The 19,831-nt window shown below is 31.1% G+C and overlaps 2 protein-coding genes across 2 annotated transcripts; one reads left to right on the top strand and one right to left on the bottom strand.

Moving 5' to 3' along the window:
* Positions 1 to 723: 723 nt before the first annotated feature.
* On the bottom strand, positions 724 to 4,971 carry LOC101268179 (uncharacterized). Its single transcript, XM_010322135.4, has 6 exons — positions 4,313 to 4,971; positions 3,030 to 3,164; positions 2,683 to 2,761; positions 2,403 to 2,497; positions 1,330 to 1,497; positions 724 to 1,235 (listed from the first exon to the last, which is right to left on the bottom strand). The coding sequence occupies exons 1-6, from the start codon at positions 4,830 to 4,832 to the stop codon at positions 1,075 to 1,077; spliced, it is 1,158 nt and encodes a 385-aa protein (XP_010320437.2). The 5' UTR covers positions 4,833 to 4,971; the 3' UTR covers positions 724 to 1,074.
* Positions 4,972 to 6,190: 1,219 nt separating this feature from the next.
* LOC101267887 (uncharacterized) lies at positions 6,191 to 8,965 on the top strand. Its single transcript, XM_004238325.5, has 3 exons — positions 6,191 to 6,514; positions 7,806 to 8,130; positions 8,224 to 8,965. Exons 1-3 carry the CDS (start codon positions 6,434 to 6,436, stop codon positions 8,745 to 8,747), a joined length of 930 nt encoding a protein of 309 aa, XP_004238373.1. The 5' UTR covers positions 6,191 to 6,433; the 3' UTR covers positions 8,748 to 8,965.
* The last annotated feature ends 10,866 nt before the right edge of the window (positions 8,966 to 19,831 follow it).

Below are 19,831 nucleotides of genomic sequence, written 5' to 3'. Positions count from 1 at the left end.
AATTATCTAATAAAGATTATAGCTCATACATGTTGGTAATTATAATAAAGTTTAAATAAAAATCAAAGTAATACTAATGCAAAAAAAATCAATTCAACACTAAGAATGACAATAATATTGAATATTTAGTTTTTAGTTTTACATAGATTTAGACAATTAAAATACATAATCTAATTTTACTTTACTTTAATATTTAGTCATGTAATTAATACTTACGAAACTTATTTTAGCATTATTTAGTACTTTAAAGTATGATCAATTTCATTATGACTTATTAATTTGCAATATTTGTTTTACCCGATTTTATTATTTTTTTTGTTTGATATTTCAGTGTGTCATTAATCATATCATATTTTTAGTTTAGTTTATAAATTAAAAAATCCAACACAAATGATTTAGTTTGATATTTGAAAAACCCGAACCAATCCGATCATATACACTCATACTTCCAAATAAAGGGGATGACATAGATCTTGCAAAACCGGTAAATGCATAGCTTACAAATTGTTAATGATACATTACATAATCATCCGGTAACTTGCGAATACATAGCTCACGACCAAAGCTTAAATCATAACGGCACATCTCAATATATATTGAGTAAACAAATCTATCGCAGCACTCTTAATTATGACTCGAATTCAGCATCCAAGAGAAAATATATCGAAGAAAAGCGATGAATATCAAATCCCAGCCACAAAAACGTAGAAATTAATACGACCGTTGGGGGAAAAAGTTCAATGTATTGTATTTGGACAAAATCAGAAGTAAAATTAGCACATGAAAGTGACGAGTTTTTACACCATTGGGTAAAAAATGGTGTAAACTGCAAGTATTGTCTCAGCACACCTCAAATAGAACTTACATCCAAAAGAATAAGTTAATGTAGAATGGTAACAAGCCCACATCCAAATTTATTTTGTATCTAACTACCAAAACTTTGTGAAAGTGCACTTCTTTATATATTAATAATTTGTCACTGGCTTGGAAGTAATGTTCTTTATCGGAACTGTAATCAACTAGTGTCAAAAACTGTCCCTGAATGTGATTTGCCCATTGACCAATAGATGTCATTTAAGCTTGAATTCTAGCAGACACGCCTACTTCACTTTCCATTCGAGAGTACCAATCACCAATACGTGTGTTCTCCACCATGTCTCTACCAGATTTCAGATAGCGTATGGGTCTCAAAACGCCATATACAGCAAGATCTGCTAAGTTTGGTTTAGAGCCACCTGTTCAGATTGAAAAAGAATTAAACATATGACAAGGATTTGATGCAAAAACTATCAATTAAATCGATTTTGAGACATGGAAATTGGGACAGACCAAGAAAATCTCGGCCCTTAAGAGCATCAACCCATGTTTCTGCAGCTTCATACAGGGCTGCACGCTCATCTGTAATATTATATTTCTTCTTCAATTTCTTCGAAACAAAATACATGGCTGCAGCTCCAGCATACTTGGCAGTTATTCTCTCCGTAAAGCTGAAATTACCTGTCCTTAGTATAAAATAAGATCAGACTTGAGCTAGAGGTAAATAAAGGAAAACATAGCTCTAAAAGACACCCAGGCTTTAACTAATATGAAGGTAGACAAAGCAGAACAAGACTTGCAATCAGCCTATGTTGAACAGAGATTTTAAGGAAGCCAACCAAAACTCTACCATATATTAGCTGCTAGTATGTAGACACTGAAAAAATATTTATGAGAATCTTAGGGAATCAAGTAAAGAACTCTCTAAACTATCTGTTTAAGGACTGAGAATAAGTTCCACACTTTCTCGTATCCACTACAATCTAGGTTCTGATACTTTATCAAGCCTAACTTAAATAATACATAAGAAAAACACAGCGAGCAAGGAAGAAAACAATGGAACAAGACAAATTCAGCTAAACAGAACAACCACAAATAGTTACACACTGAGCAAGTAACACTTGCTTTTGGTCAAATTTATAGAGGACATAACCCTGGATACAAATCACAAAACAGTAGCATTCTATTTTACACGTTTTCATCTTGAATTCTTGACCAAATTTAAAATGCACAATGTCAGACAATGGATGTAATCACACTGTTCAAGTTGTAACAGAAGAAGAGATACCATCAGGCAGGACAACATCAAGTCTAGCAAAGAAGCAGCAAAGTATTACCTACATCAACTATACTTGTTTACCCCAGCTTAATTAACTGAATGCTAATAAGATGGATAAAACACTGAAAGAGACAACATTTTTTCTGGACTAATTAATGAGTCATATGCATCAAAATTTTACTGCAAAAGGTAGGATTAAAGAAAGCTAGACAATTTATTTTGAAGCCATTACTATGAAAGAAGAAAAGCACAGAATAAAATTATCATCCCAGAACATTGACAAGAGGTCACTGCAATCAAACCTTACCATGACTAGTGATGTAATCGAACGATTCAAGAGCTTCTGAGGTATTTCGGTATATGTTAGGTGATAACATGTGCACCAAGTGATCATCCACCCACCTGCATTTGTGAGAATCACGATCATTAGATAAGACCCAAGTACCTAACAAAGAGCAAAAGGCTTCAATTAAGAAACGCTAATTTTGCCACATCACTTACTGACTTGATTACTTAATTCACAAATATCATTTATCTTAAGAGGAAAACGCTATGGAAAAGTCATAAATGGAAGAAGAAGTGCATACTTGCGCCATTTGCTCTCTTCATCAGCATCAAATGTAGAATCACCAGAACGAACCTTCTCGTACAATTTATCAATAATGTCTATTATCCATAGAAAAGTGCAAAGGAAAAGTATTTAGAAGTAACCATAGAAGAGACAAGTATAAACCAGATCCTCTGTAATCCATTCTATCCATCTTTAATGCAGATATAGTTATCTTATTTTACTAACACTCCAAATGAATAGGACTTCAATTAATTTTACCAACAGTCGAGATGCATCTTGCAATTACTTGTGTAAAAAAATTAAATACTTTTGATCGCATTGTACCTGCATAATAGCTGTAAATGTATTGATGATAATAAGTACCTGATGAGTTCACCATCTGTTCACCGTCAACCAACACAACAGGCACTTTCTTATAATCAGACCACTTGAGTTCTTTTTTGCTGATGGGATTGACCTCAATGATCTTGTATGGTAAGTCATAGTAGTCGAGGAATGCTGAAAAGAAAAAAACCCAGAGTAAAGGACTATGGTGCATACCAGCTAATAATAAATAATAAAGGGCGGGAAAAAAGAAGGGATCACGGTTTTGAATCATTAACGTTAACAAGCAGGCAATACAACTATTCAGAGAGAATTTTTAAGAAAAGTCAATACACCTTCAGAAAACATTCTGTATCAAGAAATCAAAAGTATTTAGGCAACAGCAAATTCCAACCAAGAATATGAGTATACACTAAATAGTTTACTGAGATGAAGCATACTGTAGAGAGAGAGAGTAACTTCTTAGTGGGAATTAGAGATGCTGGATATATTGTTTAGGAAGATTCTAGGAATCTTGTTACCATATATTTACTATCTTATTGTGTCAAGTATCGTACATAGGTGGGAATAGGATCACTTGGTCTACTTATGGGCAATCATCCGCTCATGAGCTAGTTTGGGATTGAGTTAGGGTAAGGGTTCATCTCTTTATCATGTTATTGAAGCAGGACTATCCCAATTTATTGTTTCCAATATTCAGCGCTCCGTCCTATATTGGCCGTGCTCCAGATGTCCAGTTCTAGGTGTAGGCGTGCGGCCTGATGAGTTTCCCACATTGGTGGGGATACGATCACTTGGTCTCCCATCATGAACTAGCTTTTAAGATTGTTTAGGTCCAAAGTCTATTCTTTATCATATTGTCAATGAACCATCTCCAACTATTGACAAATCACAAATGAACTCAAATAGCTAGGTTGCACTATGGTGGATACGGAAACAAGTATGAGAGCAATAGTTCTAAATTCAATTTTCCATTTGAAAAAAAAAAGTTCTTTAGCCAAAACTAGATTCTCTTCTAGCCAAAAGTATAAGTGAAAAAAGGAAGTAAAAATCTTGTTTCGCAGAGTAGTTAAAATACAAATCCTGTGAGGTTCCAACGAAATTTCATAGTCACTTGCTCTCTTTTTCATCTTGAATTTTCTCTCTGTTATTACCGCAATCCTTGCAGCTACGTGCTAATAAATCTATAGGCTCCAGGACAAAAATAACTAGCTGCCGTTATATGTTGAGCTAAGACATTTCCAAATCATGCACATCAGCACAATTAAGTAAGTACAAATTAAACCAAACGGGCAACACAAAAATAGCTAAAAAGTGAATACCTTTAACCTTGTTACAGAAAGGACAAGCTTCATACTGATAAAGGACAAGATCTTTTGGGCGTAATTCCGGTGGCACTACTTCTTTAGCGTGAACTTCCTCGGTCAACGTGGTAGCCGCCACCGAGAAAAGCATTGTTCCAGCAACAGCATGAGCTGAGGTTCTAGCAGATAGATCCGTGAGCAAATTGTTGAATAACCAGTTAGACCTGGTAGATGATTTGTTGCTGCTCGTGCTAAACTGAGCCGCCGTAGACATCCTATGCTGTGGCACCTCCATGGCGGCTGCACCGTCGACTGCCCGGTACAAGGCGGCGATTCTACTGACTCTCCTCATTCCGGCGATCCTCTTTCCTCTTCCGAAGATCTGGAAAATGCAAACTTTTATTCTATGGGCCTTTGTGGCGATTTGTAAACAACTCAATTTTGGGTTTAGTGAGGGTTTCAAACTTTGCCACGTCAGCAGTTTAAATTGGGCCCCTGGAGCCGTCGGTTCGGGAAAAATCTCGGCCCAACTAGTCATCCCATGAAAAAAAAGGAGGGAAAAATGAAAGTAAAAGGAGGGAACCGGGGAAGGAAGTTTTCCTTTTTTATATATTTTATTACTACTATTATTTTTTTGGTTTCCACCTTTTATTCGATAGTCACATTAATTAATTTAAATTCACACGTAATAAAATTTTCCTTTACGAATGATTAAATAAATTCATTTATATATTTTTTACATTCATATACCAATGTATCGATTGTATACCAAACATATGTTACACATTTTAATATATTGAACTAATTTTTGAGCTAAATCAATTAAGCTTACTATAATTATAATTCTTTTTCATAATTATATATTTGAATCAGTTTTCACACACCATGATTAATATCATGTATCACCTCTCCCACTTACAACAAATATAAAATTACTATGTCAAGCAAAAATAAGATATATAAGAAGAAAGAACCACAATACTTAATGATTTTCACATTGTAATATATTTCCTAGATTATATATATTTAACTTTTACAATTTGCATCGCAAATTCTATTTTCTTTGATCTCAAAATTGCAAATAAAAATTCAAATCACTAGCCATGTTATACCATTAGTATTTGTTATTTTTAATTTAAACCTTCAATGTGTGAACACGTATACTAGTTGTAATAAGGGTAACTTTCACATATATGTAATATAAAATTATAACAAAGTTTACATAATTTGTTTCATAGCAAACATATATATGTATAATTCTCTAGACATATATAATTGAATGAAATGGTATAAAACGAGAAAAAGATAAATTGTATACAATTTAATTTTATATAAAACGAAAAAGAGATAAATTGTATACAATTTAATTTTATATAAAACGAGAAAGAGAAAAAGACAAAAGAGATTTTGGCAGGAAAATATTTGTATTGTATGAGCGAGAGAGATTAGGGAGAGTGGTGAGCAGGATCTGGAAAAGGAGAGAGGAGAACGAAAATATATGTGTTTATACAACTTCCTCTCGCTTTATACAAACACAAATGCATTTTATATATTTGTGTTTGTATAAAAAGCGAGAAAGGGGAGCGAGACTGCCACCAAACGAGAATGACGAGCGAAATTTCACCAAAGAAAATGACTAAAACAACTATAATTTGCTATAAATTACAATTAAATCAAAGTATCTTTATAACATTTAATTTGAATTAATAGTTATTATATATAATTTTTCCATGTAATAATTGAAAATGGGCCTTCGGCGATACTACTCATGTTTGCTAAGGAAAGGGACATTACCATAATTATAAGGAAAACCTAAGGGCAATAAGGTAAAAATAACAACGCGTTCAAAGTCGGCCACCCATCCCACTATAAATACCTGATTATGTGATACACATTTCCTTGTTTATTCATCACCGCCTCTTTCAATATTCTGTGAGAGACGCCGTAACCTAATTCTAGGGTTTCCAGAAATTTTTGATTCTGCGATTCAATCACAAGTAATCGTTTGTATCGCGCCAAATCGATCTGAAATCTGAACCATAGTGTTGTATTTTTTGCGATTTATTTTTGTTTTTTGGTAAAGAAAGGGAGGGAAGTCTCAGATCTGAAATCGAAAAGGGATTTGTCTGTGTATTGAGGATGTCTCGGTGCTTCCCATACCCACCACCTGGCTATTCGCTGAATAGATCCAGCAATGAAGCCTTGATCGAATCGATTAAGGTTTGTTGAAACAAAGAGCACTTGAATTTATGTGTTTACGCTCTTGTTGCCTGATATAATCTAGCAGGGATCTATACTCTATGTAAATCTGTAAGGAAAATTTGTGGTTTTCGTGGGTTGTGCATTGGTTGTCAACTTGGATTTAGGGTTTGTAGGATTTGATTTGCGCTGGGATAAATTGACGTTTTTGTAAGCCTTTTGTGTGGATTTATTAATTATACCTGGTTAGAAATGAGGATTAGTATATACTTTTTTGTGCTCACCTTGTGGATTTAACAGTATTTAATGAATTCTACGAGAATAGGTTATGCGAAATCTGAGCAATTTGATATCATTCTAACCTTTGGTAAAGGAGAGGTGATAAGTTTAGGCAACTTTTAGGCTTTCAATTTGTTGTTTGTGGAGGAAATCGTAATGAGAAGTTAGAAGTGTATGCAAACATTGAGGTGTTAATGTATTGTTTGAGGAAGAAGTCCAGCAGAAATTGTAGGCAAAAACCTGTGCTTGAATAGATTTTCTAACTTGTAATATACTTCTTTTTAAAAAGTAATCACTATACATCAAAGATGTTTGAGAAAAGATTTTTGGGTAAAACGAGGTGCTCTTGGAAAGTTATATTTTGGCAGATTGCTCATACAAGAACTAACCATTGTGCATAATTGAAAAGCCTTTCGAAAAAATTGTATTTCACACTACTAGTCGCAGCTATAACTACTAATTGAAGCTGTGTAGCATTATGAATATGGATGCCCTCTGCTGAATTTTGGGTCCATACCATGTTCCTTTCCTGCTGTCTCTCTGTTTCTTTCCATGGTAGAAGGTTTAAATGAGGTTCCGTCTGTGAAATTGGTTTTCTTAAGATTCCCCTGTACCCTGTCACAACTATAGAAAGTTACTATTCGGTTTAGTCCACAATGTGAGTGTTCTGTAATATGTTATTCTTTTCTACCTGCATAATTAGTGTTCGCATCACTAATACTTTGTTTGTAAGTCTTGCTTGATTTAGCTTGGTTACCACTTTTATGCAACTTCATCTATAGACCAGGGGCCAGTTCTTTGTGTTAAGTAGAATTAGGTGACTGAGATTGTGCATTCTGTCATAATGATGGAAGTATATGTTGTGAACCCAACACATGTTTGGTGCCTACACCCATGTCTGTTTGATATGATAAAAGTTCAGTGAATGATCCTCAGAATCTGAGGGATCTTAATTGTTCGTTATCCTTCTGGTCATGCTGTATTAGTCTTCTATCTCCCTCTATTCTGAACTTGTTATCCTGGTGCTCTAAAGCTCCAAAAGGAGAGGGAGGTAGCTAAAGCAGAAAAGAAGGACAGGAAGAGGGAAAAGAAAGAAAAGAAAAGAGAAGAGAAGAAGGCTAAAAAGGAGAAGAGTAATCTTGGATTTGGCAAGGCCACTCATGAGTCCAAAGGGAAGTACTTGTTCAAATGTTTCGAAGATGAACCTGAGCAGTTGGAGAGGAGCAATCTCACTGAGGAACATGAGCCTGCTGTGTGTTCACAGAATTCCAGCTGCTCATCCGACAGCACCCAGAACAGTAATAAAAGGAAGAGGCCTACTTCACCTTCACCTTCACGAGGTGGCATACAGGCGCATGGTAGTTCTTTCCCTTTATATATAATACTTACTATTTTGGTCTAGTGTTATGTTTTATCTGTTGCTAATCTGAAGTTTTGCTGCTCGACAATAGGTAGCATTATCAGAATTAGATTGTCTAAAAAGGGTGTGCAAGGTGAAATATCAGTATCCAAAGAGAAGCACTTGCCAAAACCTGCTCAACAAGTTGCGGAAGTTACTGTCAGGACATCTGCCGAAAGAGCCAACCCTTTGTTGAAAACTACAAACAAACGAAGTTGTCCTCCTCCTGTAGCAGTTTCAGAGCCAAGTACATCCAATTGTGGGTGGGTTGACCGTGTGGCTGAAGACAACGCAACTCCATCTTGTTCCAAAGTGCACGAGAACAGCATAGAGTTTCAGTACAAGAATTTGATTGAGAACTGGCTTCCACCAAGTCTGCCAAGTGATAATCTAGATTTGGAGGATGATCAATCATGGCTGTTTCAAAGAAAACCTAAGCAAGCTCGAGTTGAGGAAAAAAACTTAGGCGGCGGTGACAAAACTTGTGGAAGCTGCAGTTCATTGTGGCAGCAGCCACGGGCACAATACCTTCCTGATGTTGAGTTGTATGCATTGCCCTACACAGTTCCTTTTTGAATCACATAACCGTGTGTATAGAAGATGTTTTAGCTGGATATACTGCTCAGGGAATTTTGTAGCTCTTCTCTGGGAACTGATGTAGTTTGAACAGGATTTAGGCGCGATGACAAAAATGTTCTTTTTTATTTTTTAGCTGCCAGTTGCTATCTTCAGAAATCCATTGTTCTACATCAATGAAAATGATCAATATAGTATTGGATATTTTCTTTCTCAAATACTCGTTTATTGGATACTTGTGTTATTCTGTGTTATATCTTTATTCATTTGGTTCACTTCACATTTGAAACCATATCATTGGTGTGAACATTTAGTGGCTTTTGCATTTCTTATTTAAATCCATATCTGCTGGGAATAAGGTTTACAAATACTTCAATTTAGATATATGCGTATAACAAATGTGTTCAATCTTGTATTAAAGTGGTTTTCTTGTTTATAGTCAAAGGTCTCCTACTATTGTAAAGAGGGATGTCACTTGAGTTTATGAAAAGAATTTGAATTTTTTTTCTTCACGAGTGTCGGTATGAAACGTTTATGCGAATCGTCTGATAAAAGTGTAGTTGAGTTTTCTGAGGACATCATATTGAAATATTACATCGTTTGCCTTCAAAATCTCTTGCAAAGTTTGAATGTGTGAGTAAGCATTGGCGGAGATGTATTGCTGATCCATCTTTGGTTTATAGTTGTCGTTCTCAACGATGGAGTCCTCACCGCTACATGATAGGTTTCTTTTGTCAAAGTAGAGTTTTGATTCAAGAAAATAATTTTTTCTTTTCGTCTACTAAATCATCACAAATGATTGATGGTGGTTTAGAAAAGTGTCAATTTTCTTTGGCAGGGGATTGTATATTATTGCATCCTCTAATGGGCTGAGGATTTAAAATATCAGAGGGTTTATTGTGTTTATAATCCATTTGGCAGCAATTTTCAGTGCAAATCATGTCCTCCATGACCCTTCCTGCTACTGGATTTCATTGTAAAGTCGATGACCCTGAAAATGATGTTATAGTTCGTTATGAAACCTGGTTTAATCTACTTCCGAGTAAAGTTTCTCTTCCGAAACTAACATGTGGTCTTCCATAGATATGACGCTAGTTGTACCTATCACAGTCATACTTTATAGATGGATGAAATTCGATGGAGTATTGATGTATGATATTATTGTTTACTTATGAATGGCCGCGTCTTCTCTAAAAACTATCTTTCAACATACAAGTGAAAGTCTACTATCTAAATCTGTATAGTTCATATATATATCCAGCCCAGGAAATTTTGTAGCTCTTCAAACAGATCCCTGAATTTAAGTCACATTCATCCAATATTATTTTAACTTGTAATTATTAACATGAGTTGGTAGAAAAATCAAATACTACCTTAAATACGTTATTACATTTGAATAGGAGTTTCAACTTGGCATATTTAATAACATTGGGATTTGGTGTTTAAATTCATGTATAAATCGGATTTAGGTTTTCCATTTCTTGGCAGGGGATTGTATATTATTGCATCCTAGTTAATGGGCTGAGGATTTATGAATAGTATGCAGATTTAACTAATGCAATTGTCCAGTGGTTTTAGAAGCAGCTTTTGTGATGATGGTGGGCTAATCCACACATCTTTTATCTGGATATAAATGGTACGGTTATTTCATACGACAGGAAAAAGAATATTGCCCAGTTTGTGTATGATATCGCACCACAAGACAACTTATTCTTTACTTATGAGTGGGCCGCGTAGTCTTCTCGATATCTAATTAATTATATCTTTAACAAACAAAAAAACCTTCTTATGAAATTGAATAGTATTTCCTAACATTGTTCGATTGGATACGAAATTTAAGAAATAAGAAAGAGTTACTTACTTACTTGTAGACGATAAGGTTATTTTCAGTACTTCTTATTCTTTTCATATGAGTGGAGTGGAAGAAGAGTGAATTTTTGGTTTATCTTGCATTTTATTGTTAAGATATAGTGCAATATTTCTAATTTTGCAAGTACTATTAGTTTTACGTTTTTTTGTCTTGTGTGAGATATTAATACTATGCATTTCCTTTGTTTTGGGATTTTCATAAGTTTAAGATATTATAATATTACTATTGTTAGATGATGAAAATGAGTGTTGACATATCGCTAGACCAGTTAAAATTTTAATATGATAGGATGAGAGATTTTCATAAATAATCTTTCTACTTCAATAGGTAAAGGCATATACTCTATCTTCCGTAAATTCGACTTATAAAATACACAGTATTGTAGGAGACTAGTGGCATAGTAAGATGAAAAGTGTCCAAGCATTGAGTATGTAATTCTTTTTCTTTTTTTTTTTGACAAATGAGTATACCCAAATTTTTAAAATCAAAATGCATAATGTTTAGAGCTGTTTAGCTCTAATGAGTTCATATTTAATTTAATATGAAACAAACATAACACCCAAAGAAAAAGAGAAAAGGCATATTTAGTTTAATATGAAGCAAACGGAAGACGCAAAGAAAAAGAGAAAAGAAAAAAAAATTTAACCGAGAATAAATCACTAAAGAAAGTTTAACCGAGAATAAACAATCTTTAGACTTTAATATTTCAACGACAACGATAATAACAATGAGACACAAAGAAGGTAGAGCCAAATTAAATGAATTTTTATTAAAAAAAATAAATAAATTAGTAGAGCATTTTTTGCTATATTGAGTTGTATCTTTTTGTAAGTTCTCCTTACAAATTTTATGTAAATTAAAAGAGAGACATAAGGACACATAAAAAAAAAATTAGTAGAGCATTTTTTGCTATATTGAGTTGTAGTATCTTTTTGTAAGTTTTCCTTACAAATTTTATGTAAATTAAAAGAGAGACATAAGGACACATCCAATGAGAAGAAGTAGTGCAGATGTTAATCTCATCATCTGGGTAGCACTGAACGTAGACACAAATATCAAAGTAAATTAAAGTGTTGATACAAAGTATGCTGTGATAGAATCAGAAAATTTTATAAATGGTATTAAAAATTGTATAGGTAAAATAAAAAAAATAAATAGGTATTCTAAAATTTTGTAAATCTATGTAAACATAAGCAATTATTATTTTTAAATAAAAATATGCCAAAAATCTTAAAATCAAACTACATATATAATTTGAATGTTCGTGTTTATTTAATAAAAAATAACAAGACTTTCGATAGCTAGCTCGGCCAAACGAAATCATCGATCTAGATATAATGATTATTCACTTGCTATTCTTTGAGAAGTTGTTGCAACGATAGCATTAGCCAAACATCAAGAAAAAAATTAATTTCAAATAAAATATTAAGATTTCACTAAAATAAACCAGAAACACTAAAGTATATTTATACTTTAATGAAATTGAAAGAAATAAAAAACATTTGCTTTTAAACGTGTATTACACAGCCTATCATACCTTTGACATAAAACAAAAGGTAGAGATCACAAAATACAGCTTTGATATTTTTACATTTTTAAAAAAATAAGAAGAAAATTCAAATAAATCTGGTCATCACCATCTACCAAGGTAAAAAAAAACACCATACATGTAGAAGGTAATGCCTTTTATTTAAGATCATAATTTTTTTTTTCTATAAAAACATTCATCTAAGTCTAAGTAGTCGCCGGAGATTGTCAGTAGCTCCGGTATCAACTCCGGTAGCCGCCTCGGCGTTGCAACTGAGCTGCTTTGGCCTCAATGAAAAAGTGGGCAAAGGCAAGCTGCTTGGTGGAGGAGAAATAGTAGTATTAAACACCATAGAACTATTAGCATCATTCTTTATTGGTTTCTGCGCAAAGCCAGAACACGCATATTGTAATTTTTCATGTGTCATGTGCAATACGCTTTTATTAGCATCAGATTTTATTGGATTCTGCACGTCGTTGGAACTTAGCGCAACGAATGAATGCTCTTTTTCACCTGGAAAAACCATAGTAACATCTTTGGATAGATCCTTCGGATCCGGACCCAAAGGGTTAGTAGATGATACCGTAAAAGATTTTTTCTGTATCGTTTTAATTTTATCGATGCCACCTAAAGGAACAACTTTTGGACTTGATTTTTTTGACTTGTTGAATTTTTTATTGGTAGGAGGGAGAGAAAATGCCCTATTTTGGGACAAAGTATTGACATAATTATTGTAGTGTTGATGAACATTAGATTTGGAAATTGGAAGAGGAAGAAGAGGGGGTTGTTTTAGATGAACTAAAAATGGAGGAAATGATTGATATAAAATAGGAGGAGTTTGTAAGATACCATTTTGATAATTAATTGGTGCAACATTTTCACAAGGGCTTGATGAAAATGTCCTATTAATACTTTTCTTCAAACCTCTACCATGGTTTTTGCTAATTGATTCCATTGGGGGGGAAAAAACTTTAGTTCAAACAAAAATTAAAGGAAAAATGAGGTGGCTATGATTAATTGATCTCAAATAAATACTTAGCCAAAAATAAGAGAGATTTGACAAGAATTTACATAAACTAAAATATGAAGAAAAGAACATATATATTTTAGTATATAAAACCTTAGATGGTAAGAGAAATTAAAGGAATCTATAGAACCCCAAAATGGAGAAAGGTAACGTTCTTTCCTAACACACAAGGGGGCTTTAAATAAGGGAGAAAAGAAAACCTAACAACCGCTATTTTATTTTATTTATTTTATTTTTTAAAATACCAATAAAGGTTGTCAGATATTTAATTATTTAAATACCAAATTTATCGGAATATACTTCTTCTTCTATTCTAATTTAACGTTATATTTTTCTTTTTGATCGGTAACCAAAAGAATAACACGGGCATATGAATATTGAATACAACAACAATAAGGGTGTGTTTTGTACGGAGGAAAATATTTTCCTGGAAAACAAGTAGATTTTGTATTTAGTTTCTCATGTTTAGTTGGTGATTAAAAATATTTTTCAGAAATGATTTTTAGTGTTTGATTTATGAATGAAAAATGTTTTTTAGAGACATCTTCTATTTTACTAGAGTAAAATAATTTATAAAATTGAAAATATTTTTAAAATCAAAATTATTATTATTTTGGATGGGGTGGGGGTGGGTTGGGGTAGTGGGTGGTGGCGGGGGAGGAGTGAAAAAATAATTATCTTATTGTTACGTACTAATTACTTTCGATTTATTTTTCAGTGAATGAGATGACTTATTAATAATTGGAGTTGATCATATTGTGAAATTATTATTTTATTTACAACGGTACTTTTTAAAAGATCTGTAAAATCAAACATACATAAATACAAACAAATGAAATGAATATAACTTTGAGCCAAAGTTACTAAAATCAATTGAATCCATAGCTTATCGTAGAGGTATAGATTTAACTGGTTGTTGAACCAGATCAAAAAAGACAATCAATCAAAATTAAAAAAGTAATTTAAATTTTTTGATAAATACTGAAAAATCTTTGTCCCGTTGATTCACACCCTGTAAAAGAAATATAACTATATATTTATTTATTTATTCGTACTTTAAATTTACTTAAAATCTTAATATAATAATTTTTATTTTAAATTCACGTAAATCTTAAAATATCTTCTATCTCAGCCATAGGAATATGACGTTTGAGTACGTTGCCATCAAAATAAAAATGAGAACCGAAAGTAGGATTTCTTGCCCACCACACACCCTAAAATAAAATACGACTAATTCTCAAATATCTAAAACGTTTATTATTGGTGTTCAATATTTTATTAATATAAAGACTCAATTTACAATCCATTTTACACTCAAAAAATTATATTAAATTAGTTAAAGTATTTTTTTTAAAAATAATTCTATATTCATCATTTTCGACCAATATTAAACTTTCAATATACTGTTTTGTCCTTTTATTTTCTTTTTGTAGAAATTAAGTGTCTGTATAGATTGTTAATTAAAATGTTTAGGTCGGTGCAATTTTCTATATATTATGTTGACGTAGTGACTGAGTAAACCACCGCCCCATGTTCCCTCCATATCTTTTCTCTTAATCACCAAAGATTCATTCTTACTCAAATGCTAATATTTTATGCATTAATATATTCTAATTGAATTTCAAATCGCTTAAACTTTAAATTCTGACTCTACTATACTATACTCATATGTGTTTGTATATTGTTCTATTTTAATTAGCTTCTATCCTCCTTAATTCCTAGTATAATGTTATTCTTTTTATATATAATAAAAATAAACTATTGGTGTTTTGCGTTTATGATCATATTGGTGATCCAAGATTACCTTCCTAAGAAGAAAATATCAATTTTGGGCTAAAAATATTCTTCAAATATTTAAAGGTGAATAATTTTCATCCTTTTATTAAATATCATTAAAAAGAAATAATTAGTTCTACAAAAATATGAGCAGTTTACGTGATTATAAAAAAAAAAATCCTAAATGATTTTATTACATGCTATAAAAAGTTCCTAAAGAAATATTAAAAATTTTAGAAATCATCACTTACTAAAACAAAAAATATTTGAAATGTGTGATGATACATGAACTGCACTTTTTCTCATATATTAACGGAAAGAAGCTCGAGCTAAATAATTATCTTTACTTTTTTTCAAATAAATATTGTATTTTGATCAATAAACTCTTTGATCGTTCTGATATTGAATTGATCAATACATTGATTATGTCTTGCATTTGAGTTTCATTATACATTATTATAAGTTGAAGTCTCTAACAAACGCCGCTTCTAGCATATTCAATTGAAAATAAACATATTGATTCCAAACAAAAAGACTTCAATAAGATTATTTGTTTGGAAGTAGAATTTCTTTTATCTAATATCGATATCTAAATATTCAAACTAATAAGATGTTTAATATCTAATTACATGAAAAGTAAATGAAAAACTGTCAAATTAAAATGTTTTGCACAATACTAAACTCAATTACTGAAAAAGTTCTCTATAGTATTTTTGGTATATTTGAAAATAATAATCACCAAGGGATGACTTGATTTTTGTGGGATCTGTTAGTTTTCTGATAAATTTAAATAGAAGGATGAAAATTGTTCACTTTCAAATATTTGAAGAATATTTTAAGCTAAAAATAATATTTTAAGAATATAATTTAAATTTGGTATATGATTTAAAAGTGAATTTAGCCAAAAATTCTATTATATTATATAAAATATCTTTAGAAGATCAAGAGAAAGGCCGTTGAAACTTAGAAAGCACCTAATATATATATATATATATATATATATATATATGAGGGATCATGAAACAACTTTAACCATAAGTATCTTTATAGCATGAAGCTATAATATTAAGTACGTATACAAAATATATTCAATAATTTTTATATCAAGATTTATATTGAAATTGTGAATTCAATATGAAGTTACTAGAAAAAATTGTACAAAACTTATAAAATTTCAAATGCTAGCTCTTATCACTAATTAAATCTAGAGCTTCTTCTTCTTTTTTTTTTTTTGCTACATATTTTATTAACTTGTTGCTTTAACTAAAAATAATATCATTTTTTGGGGATCTTTAAGTTTTATAATTATGAGAAAGTAGGGTTATGACATGAGATGATAGTTGTTCTAACTAGTTTATTATTTAGGCACCGACCATTTGATTTATGATGTCGATTTGTCCCAAAATAATATCGTTCCCATTTATTTATTTTTCTTAAAGTCCAATTTCTCACCATACACATAAGTAGCATGCACGCTATATATGTAGTTTCGTAATGACAATTTATATTGGTTGAATTCTGAAAATATGTTATAGATATATGTTAAATATTCAAAAATAGTGTATTTTTAAGATATTTATTTTTAGGTGTGATATTTTCAAAAACAATGAGCACAGATGGAGATAATGTAATTAAATATAACATATCAATACATGGAAAAGTGAAAACCTTTTATAATCCTTTTAATCAAATTTTATTATTATTATTATTATATCTTTCTTTTCCCATTTCTTCATATTGATCTTTTGTTTATTCTCCTAGGCAAATTTTAATAAGGATATTGTTATTTTTGTTTTTAGCATGTTGTGGCAATGCATTGTTATATTAACAGTACAAAGGGAGGAGGATTGGTCCAGCTTTATAAGGAGTTTATTCATCTCATTAATTATTAATGTGAGCTTTTTGTTATTTTTTTTAATAATGTATTTATTATTTTTAACAAATTAAACTTAATTGATTATATTGAATATGTTACTTTTATAAATAATCTTAAAAGATAAGTTTCTTGTTAATTTTATGACCATGCTCACATGTGCAATTTTATCTTCATAACCTTAACTTATATCGACAAGCCACTTACATACTTATATTATTATGATGATCTATTACACATTTTTATTATTTTAAAGTAAATTTTTTTACCCTTTAAAACTGACATGACAGAGAAATAAAATAAAATTAAAAACTAAACGCGTCAAGTGAATTTTTTTTTTTTTAATTAGAATCAACTTTTAAACCACCCCTCCAACCCTCCTCTCCACCCCACACCTACCCAGCCTCTTCTTCAAACCTCCTCTTCTTTACACCTATTTTACTTTTTCACATCTCTTCTTCTTCGTTCTTTTTACATCACAAGTTCAAAAGACAACTTTTCTTTTTGATTAGCAATTAGGCTATTCTCAGATTTATTAGTAAATAATTGTATTTTGTGATAATTTTTATTAAAATAATTTTGAATAAACCTAAATAAATAAATCATTAAGTTATGTTTAGATAATTTTAGTTGATTGTTCTATCTTTTCTATTTTTTTATTTTTTGGTTGTTAATAAGTTGTTGGGTTTGGTTGTAATTGCAACTTTATGGGTATGGTAGTTCTAAGTAATGGTTAGAAAATTAAAGGCGGTGAAAAAGATCAATCAATTTTTGAATTTGGTAAAGATGACAATTTTATGAGTATATTGACATTGGGTAACAATTTTGGAAAAAAAAGTGAAAATTGAAGATGTCAAAGAAGAAAAAATATATATATTGAAAACAGTGATGTTGAGATAAGAGATGGAGTGAGTGAGATTTTGTGATAAAAAAGGTATAACTGTTTGAAAATTTTAATAATTAATTAGAGATTAATTAGTGTAAAATATTTAACAAGAAAAGTAATTAATAAAGAAAAGAAAATAAAAAAAATAGAAAATATTTTAATTTCTTTCATGGTGCTAACATGACGATAAGTGTATTACAATACATCATATAAAAATAATTATAAACGTTTTATGGTGGTATTAAATTTATTTTTAGATATTAAAATATGGTCATGTGACAGTCAATTAAACAAAACTAGGCAAGCAAGAAAATAGTCGGTTCTATAATACATTTATGGGTTTCAAAAGGTGATGAATACAATTAGTATAAACTAAGAAAAGGTCGGCTCCTTAAATAATTGTGTTTGAATACCGCCAATTTTATAATCTATTTACTTTATTTAGCAAGTGGCGTTTATCTAATCATTCCATAACATTAAAAATTGGACAATTTTCACATATTATTTGTATGTTATATCAAAGTTTGTATAATTACGCTTCATAGCAAACATAAAACCATATAATTCGCTATACATATACAATTGTATAATTCGCTAGCCTAAATTGTATAATTCGCTGGCCTATTTCGCTGAAATTGTATAATTCGCTATTCTATTTTACTGCGATTGTATAATGCACAATTGTATAATTCGCTGCGTATTTCGCTGCAATATTTTTATAAAAATTGCTTTGCATACACTTGAATCGAATTAAAATGTATATATATTGCATAATTATAAGTGTATACCAAGAAGATATATGTTTTTCTCTCGCTTTATGCAAAAACACAAACACAATATATACACTTTTGTTGTATAAAGTTAGAGAAAATTGTATTTCACTGCAATTGTATAATTAGCAATTGTATTATTTGTTGGCCTTTTTCTCTGCAATATTTGAAGTAAAATGTTTGTAAATTGTATAAATAAGCGTATAACACGAAGATATATATTTTTGCATGTGTATATACAATTTTCTCTTTCTTTATACAAAACATAAACAGAATTATACACTTCTGTGTATAAAGCGAGAGAGGCGAGCGAGAATGGAGAGTGACTAACGAGATTTCTGGGAGAGAGACGCTGGCAAATTTTAGCTAACGTTCGCTATGGAGCACAATTAAATCAAACCCTGGCTATTCCATTTATTTTAGGTTATTAGTTTGCTATTATATACAATTTTCCCTTAAAAATTCTGACCAAAACCTCGTTTCACGTTTCCATACATTATTGCGTCTTAACATATTATATTTATTGATACAAAATATACATATATTAATATATCACATTTTAATATAGGGAAAATTATATATAATAGCAAACTAATAATCTAAAATAAATGGAGTAGCTACGGTTTGATTTAATTGTGCTCCATAGCAAACATTTGAAAAAAATTGTCAGGCGTCTCTCTCCCAAATATCTCGCTCGCCACTCTCCTCCAATCTCTTGCTCGCTTCTTCACTTTTTATACAGACACAAATGTATAAAAATTGTTTCTAATTGTATAAAGCAGAGAAAATTGTATAAATACATAATTTTCCCCCCTCTCTCCTCTTCCAGATCTCTCTCGTCACTCTCCCAAATCTTGCACGCCACCCTCGTCTTTCTCACTTATACAAACAGAAGCATAATGTATAAATTGTGTTTCTGTTTGTATAAAGCGTGAGAAAATTGTATATACACATGCAAGTACATATATTTTCGTCCTATACAGTTATAATTAAACAATAAAAATACTCCCCTGCCCAGTTTCTTTTGTCTTTCTCTCTTTCTCATTTTATACAATTTTCAAATTGTATCTAATTTCTCTTTTTCTCATTTTATACAATTCGATTCAATTGTATATTCCTTGTCAAATCTCTTTTGTCTTTCTCTCTCTCATTTTATACAAATTCAAATTGTATATAATCGTTCTATACACTTATAATAATACAATTCGTTTTATACACTTCGTTTTTATACAATTCTTTGCCCAAGTGTCTTTCTCTTTCTTGTTTTATACACTTCATTTTATAAAACTTGCTTCAACTGTATATGTATAGCAAATTATACAGTTTCTATGATTGCTATGGAACGCAATTATGC

Source organism: Solanum lycopersicum, chromosome 4 (genome assembly GCF_036512215.1).
Source record: "Solanum lycopersicum chromosome 4, SLM_r2.1".
Classification (NCBI taxonomy): Eukaryota; Viridiplantae; Streptophyta; class Magnoliopsida; order Solanales; family Solanaceae; genus Solanum; species Solanum lycopersicum.
This window is presented reverse-complemented; position numbering and strand designations above follow the sequence as displayed.